General features: G+C 47.6%; 1 protein-coding gene across 1 annotated transcript; it reads left to right on the top strand.

The window, feature by feature from the left end:
• Positions 1-656: 656 nt before the first annotated feature.
• Positions 657-2898, top strand: LOC309566916 (uncharacterized protein; the record flags this gene model as incomplete). Its single annotated transcript, XM_082272254.1, is given in 2 exon segments — positions 657-1184; positions 1189-2898. Coding segments are annotated over 2 exon segments (2238 nt in total).
• Between the last annotated feature and the right edge of the window lie 3378 nt (positions 2899-6276).

The following is a 6276-nucleotide window of genomic DNA, read 5'->3' as shown; positions in this document are numbered from 1 at the left end:
TCAAAATACGCTTATTACGTTTTTTGTTTGTAGTGGAATGGACACTGAGAGTGTGGTTTGTGTTGAGAGAGTGAGAACACTTTCACTTGGGACCATCATATTTCTGAGCAGTGTCCCTCAGGAGATGTGTTGGGATGTATTGCAGATGGCTACAAAATGGTAGAAGTGTTTCATAGACCCATGAAAGTGGGGTTTGTTATTGTGAATACCTGCATTACATTGTCCTATTGTTCCTGTCTGCCTTGTAAGCTATTATGGGATGTGTGTTTGTGTGGGGGATGGCTCAAAGAGGGAGGGGTTTTCGCAGGGGGTAGATCTCTTGTTTTTTCAATAAACGATCTATTCTAGTTGACTCCCAGCCTATGTGTCGTCTAGTTCTTGGGAGGGAAGGATGGTATAACGCTACCTGGATTGTCGCATGCTGTACCTACCTATTTGGATTATTACCTGTTTTCCTGTCTACCAGCAGAGACCCTGTAGATTAAACTACTTCTCCGCTACAACTGGTGGCAAGAGACAGGATTTCAAACCGCACAGCAGATCCACAATCGGCAGTAACTACCGAACAAAGAGGAGAGGCAGCAGCACAACGGAACGAGCCATTCGGATAAAACCAGCATTCGGGAAATATGTCAAAGTATACGAACGCTTGGTGAATGGAGGTGAACTATGCAGCATTGAAAAGAACTACATTGAAGGAATTATTGCAAGCTAGAGGGGGAAACGCCAGCCACAAAACAAAAGCGACCCTTGTAGCAGAGCTCAGGGAGGGAGACAGAGCAACCCCTGCAGCGGGCCCACAGGAGGCAGAACGCAGCGAATTTGACAAGGAGCTACAGAGCAGACTGACCTACTACCCAGAGCCCCACTCAAGAGAAAAACTGGACCGGCTGATGGCGGACGTACACGAATACCTGGTGGTCAAACACCAAGCAAGTCAGCGAGTCGGGGAGAGAGCTCCAACGCCTGTCCACATTACCCAGGGGAAGCCCAAGATTCCGTACCAGGCGTTTAAAAGCTATACCGAAACCGATGGCGAGGTAAATGATTACCTACAAGATTTTGAAAGGTTATGCCACTTGCACAATATCAGTGCACAGGATCGAGTACCCCTACTGGCAGGGAGACTATCTGGTCACGCAGCAGAGGCATACCGTGCCGTACCCAACGAGGACAGTACAGACTATGGTGAAGCAGGCCATTCTAGCTAGGTATGCTATTACCTCAGAGGCCTACCGCCTAAAGTTCCGAGATATTAAAAAGCTCACCAGAGACACTCACACAGCATGGGCGTACCATCTACAACGAGCGGCAAAAGGATGGTTGGAAGCCACCCAAGTCAACACCCTAGAAGACCTGTTCCAGCTAATGGTAATGGAGCAGTTCTTTAATGGGATACCCGCTCATCTGCAGAATTGGGTGCGAGATCGGAAACCACGCACTCTACAAGACGCAGCCAAGTTAGCGGATGAGTTCCAAGATACCAGGAGGGAACAGCGCACTCAACCAAGAGCAGCCTATGGACCTACAGCACCAGTACCAGCCGTAACCGCAGCCGTCCCAGCACGCCCGGGGGTAAGCAATAACACCTACAACCCAAGGTATCAGGCTCGCCCCCCGATACGATGCCATACCTGCAACCAGCAGGGACATATGCAGCGGGACTGCCCCCACAACCGACCACGTCCCAGCTGGAATACCCCGGCACCCAACAACCGGGCAGCGGTTCATTGTGCCCAAGCGGAACCCTACAGATTACCCGAGGTCCCAGCTTCCACCAAGGAACCTCTGGGTACGCTACATGAAGACAACCCTATCCAAGCAGCTTCTGACAACCGCCATGGGCACCGACAAGAGGTAGAGATGGAGGGGAGAAAGGTACAGGGGTTGCGAGAGTCTGGAGCTACTATAACGCTGGTCCGAAACCACCTAGTATCCAAGGGCAACCTCACAGGGGAGTGTGTGGCAGTATGTGTAGCAGGGGGAGCGATCTACAAGATCCCCACTGCCAAGGTACACCTGAATTGGGGAGCGGGGAATGGGAATGTGGAGGTGGGCATGATGGTGGATTTACCCGCAGACGTTATTTTGGGCAACGACCTGGGGGAGCTGACTTCAGCTTTTGTTCCCCAATCTACCATCCACAAAGCTTATCCGGTTGTGACCCGGCAGCAGGCTCGCACCACAGCACCACCTAACCACTCTGAGGCTCAGGTAAGCAATGTGCCCCCCATGCCTAATGTCACTCCCTGGGCGTCCCCCCTAGAATTTGGGTCGGAGGTGGCCCTAGGCCCTTCCTTACAGCTGTATAAAGACCGTGTAGATAAAAATCAGGCAGGGTTAGAAGGGGAAAGATACATATGGGAAAAGGGACTCCTATATTGCCAAGCCGAGAAGGTAATAGCCGGATCGATCCCCATACCCATTAAGCAATTAATTGTTCCCCGGAAATATAGATTGGAACTGCTGCGCATAGCGCACGACATACCCCTGTCCGGACAATTAGGGATCAGTCATACTAAACACAGGCTAACCCAGAATTTCTTTTGGCCAGGTATCTCACAGGATGTACGGCGATATTGCCAGACCTGTGATACCTGCCAAAGGGTATGGAAGAGGGGTGACCGATACAAGGCCCGGCTACGATCTCTTCCCATAATTGAGGAACCCTTTAGCCGGGTCGCAGTAGATATAATAGGCCCCTTAACTAAACCTAGCCCATCCGGCAAGAAATACGTCCTAAACGTGGTAGACTACGCTACCAGATACCCTGAGGCAGTGGCCTTGACCAATGTGCACGCAGAAACGGTAGCAGATGCCCTGATGCGAATATCCCCCACGTGGGATTTCCCCGGGAGATTATTTCGGATAGGGGCACTCAGTTCACCGCCGAAGTAACGCACCAGCTCTGGAAGATATGTGGGGTACAACAGATCTTGAACTCCGCATATCACCCCCAGTCCAATGGGCTCTGTAAACGTTTTAACGGCACCCTCAAACAGATGATCCATACGTTCGTGGATACCCAGAAAGACTGGGAAATGTTCCTTCCCCACTTAATGTTTGCATATAGGGAGGTACCCCAAGAATCCACCCGATTCTCCCCTTTCGAACTTCTGTTCGGAAGAAGAGCGAGGGGCCCCCTAGATTTAATCCGGGAACATTGGGAAGAAGAAGGGACCATTAATGGTACACCTATCGTGCCATATGTGCTGGAGTTTAGGGAATGCCTGGAGGCCCTGACTCAGACTGTACGCGACAACCTCCAGGCGGCCCAACAACGACAGAGCTGATGGTACGATAGGGGAGCCAGGGACCGCAGCTTTCAAGTCGGGCAAAAAGTATTAATTTTACGACCGGTCCACAAAGACAAGCTGCAGGCGTCCTGGCAGGGCCCATACAAGGTGGTAGAACAAATATGTGATACCACCTATGTGATCGGTCCAGTCGCAGGCGTAGGGGCCAAACGCATGCTCCACGTGAACATGCTCAAACCCTACTATGAGAGAACGGAAGATGTGGCTGCAATCTGTACGCCCGCCTTCGACGAGTTTGAGAATCCTCCCTTACCAGACCTTAGATGAGGTTCAGCTGGGGGTAAGGTTAAACCCCCAAGAGTGCATCCAGGCACGGCAATTGATAACCACGAAGGGAGCAACATTCTCAAACGTACCTGGATACACTCCACTGGTGATGCACCGAGTAGACACTTCAGGAGAGCCACCCCTCAGACAGACTCCCTACAGAATACCTGAGGCTGTCAAGGAACATATGAGACGGGAGATACAAGAGATGCTCCGTCTCGGAGTCATAGAACCCTCAGATAGTCCTTGGGCTTCTCCGGTGGTCTTGGTACCGAAGAGGGATGGAACTACCCGCTTCTGTGTAGACTACCGGAGACTCAATGACAAAACAGTATCAGATGCTTACCCCATGCCCAGGATAGACTAGTTCTTAGATCGAATAGCCAGAGGTCGATACCTCACGACCATCGATCTATGTAAGGGATATTGTCAAATCCCTCTAGCCCCAGATGCCATTCCCAAGTCAGCCTTTGTCACCCCCTTTGGGTTGTACCAATTCAAGGTCATGCCATTCGGGATGAAAAACGCCCCAGCCACGTTCCAACGGATGGTGGATCAGCTGCTCGATGGCTTCCAAGATTATGCATGTGCATACTTGGATGACATAGCGATTTTTAGTGAGACTTGGGAGGAGCATCTGAGACACATAGGAGCAGTGATAGACTGGATCAGAGAGGCTGGTCTAACCCTCAAACCAAGCAAATGTCATATTGAGATGGCGGAAGTGCAGTACTTGGGACACCGGGTGGGGTGTGGGAAACAAAAGCCTGAACCCGCCAAAGTTGAGGCAGTGTCCAAGTGGCCAACCCCCCATACCAAAACCCAGGTTTTAGCATTCCTAAGGACAGCTGGCTACTACCGCAAATTTGTCCCGAACTACAGCACCCTGGCAAAACCCCTCACTGACCTGACTAGAAAGAACCTACCCCGCCAAGTAGTATGGGCCCCAGAGTGTGAACAGGCATTCCAACTAGGGATGATCGAACTTTTGAAAAGTTTGGTTCGGCCAGAACATCCGAACTTCCCGAAGGTTCGGCCCGGATTTCAGAACCCCATTGAAATCAATGGGACCCGAACTTTGGTAATCAAAAAACACCATTTTTAGGCCCTAAAACCCAATAAATGCCCCTAAAAAGTCCCTAGGGTTCTGGGTCATGCCCCATTAACTATTAATCACACAAAAAAAAAGTTCTTAAAAATTGTCATTTTTGATAAAAAAAAGCCAATTATTGAAAAAAAAAAAAGAGAGATTTTTTGATTTTGACTTTGGATTTAGTATCCGGGGGGGTCTAAAAAGTGTACATGTGAAGTTTCAGCTCTGCAGCATGTCCAGAACCATGAAAAAAAAAAAAGATAATTTTTCAGTAGAACAGGGATGTGGGACCCTCCTTTTACACATATATGATCTTTTTTTTCTGATTCTGGACATGCTACAGAGCTGAAACTTCACAGGTACACCTTTTAGACCCCCCCAGACACAAAATCACACAAAAATTAAAAGTTCTTAAAAATTGTCATTTTTGATAAAAAAGCCAATTATTGAAAAATTTAAAAAAAAGAGATTTTTTGATTTTTGGATTTCGTATCTGGGGGGTCTAAAAAGTGTACATGTGAAGTTTCAGCTCTGTAGCATGTCCAGAACCATAAAAAAAAGATTGTTTGTATTAGAACACTTTCAGCACAGGAGTTTTCACACCTTGCCGGTTTAATAGCAGGCATTTTTTTGGGTTCTTTGCAGTCAGGAAAAACATCTGAACTTGTGTATAGTGGTACTGTGCACAAGTTCAGATGTTTTGCCTGCCTCCAAAAACCCCCAAAAAATGCCAGCAAAAACACACCTGGGCATTTTTTTTTTTTTGACGCTAGCGTTTTTTTGGCATTTTTTGGGGTTCTTTTGAGGCAGGCAAAACATCTGAACTTGTGTATAGTGGTATATATACACACATAATTATATGTATATAGACACCTAGCCATATATAGGTGTGATAGTAGCAGAAATATATTACTGTAAATGATTTCATTAGCGCAAGCATATATTTCTGCTACTATCACACCTATATATGTCTAGGGGTATATATACAGACATATATGTGTATATATACCCCCTATACACATGTTCAGATGTCATGTCTGACATCAAACATGTCCTCAAAAAAGCACTGGCAACCCCTGCAGCATGAAAAATGCTTGCTGGTGAGAAGCCATATTCCTGTCCCGAAGCAACTCAGAGAAATGATCATTTCTCTATAACGGTCACCCTGCTATGGAAGGGTTTTGTCACCCTTCCATAGCAGTCACTGTCAGTTAACCCTACACTACACTACGGTCCCCTTACACTTAACACTTTCCCTACAGAAACTCAATTTTTGAAGCTAACTTATGTGTAAAGGAGCACTCTAACTACACTAGATATCCCTTTCCTCACACTAATAAATGCTAAATGACACTTTTAAAGTAAAATTAACAGAACTGCTTCCACTCTCTTCCATGTCCAGTATAACAATGCTAGGAATATGGCAGGGCTATCTTATATACTGGGGGGCGTATTCACTAATGATTGGTCTAGGGACCCCCTAGTCACTCCAATCACATTCCTAGCATTCTCCTGCCCCCTCAATTGGCTTTTGCTAATGGTTCTGGTCCAATCACGGGCTTTTAAAGCCCATTTCCTGAAGCATTGCATTTTGGTCAG

This window comes from Pelophylax lessonae (assembly GCF_965119305.1).
Source record: "Pelophylax lessonae genome assembly, chromosome: 11".
NCBI classification, from domain to species: domain Eukaryota; kingdom Metazoa; phylum Chordata; class Amphibia; order Anura; family Ranidae; genus Pelophylax; species Pelophylax lessonae.
This window is presented reverse-complemented; position numbering and strand designations above follow the sequence as displayed.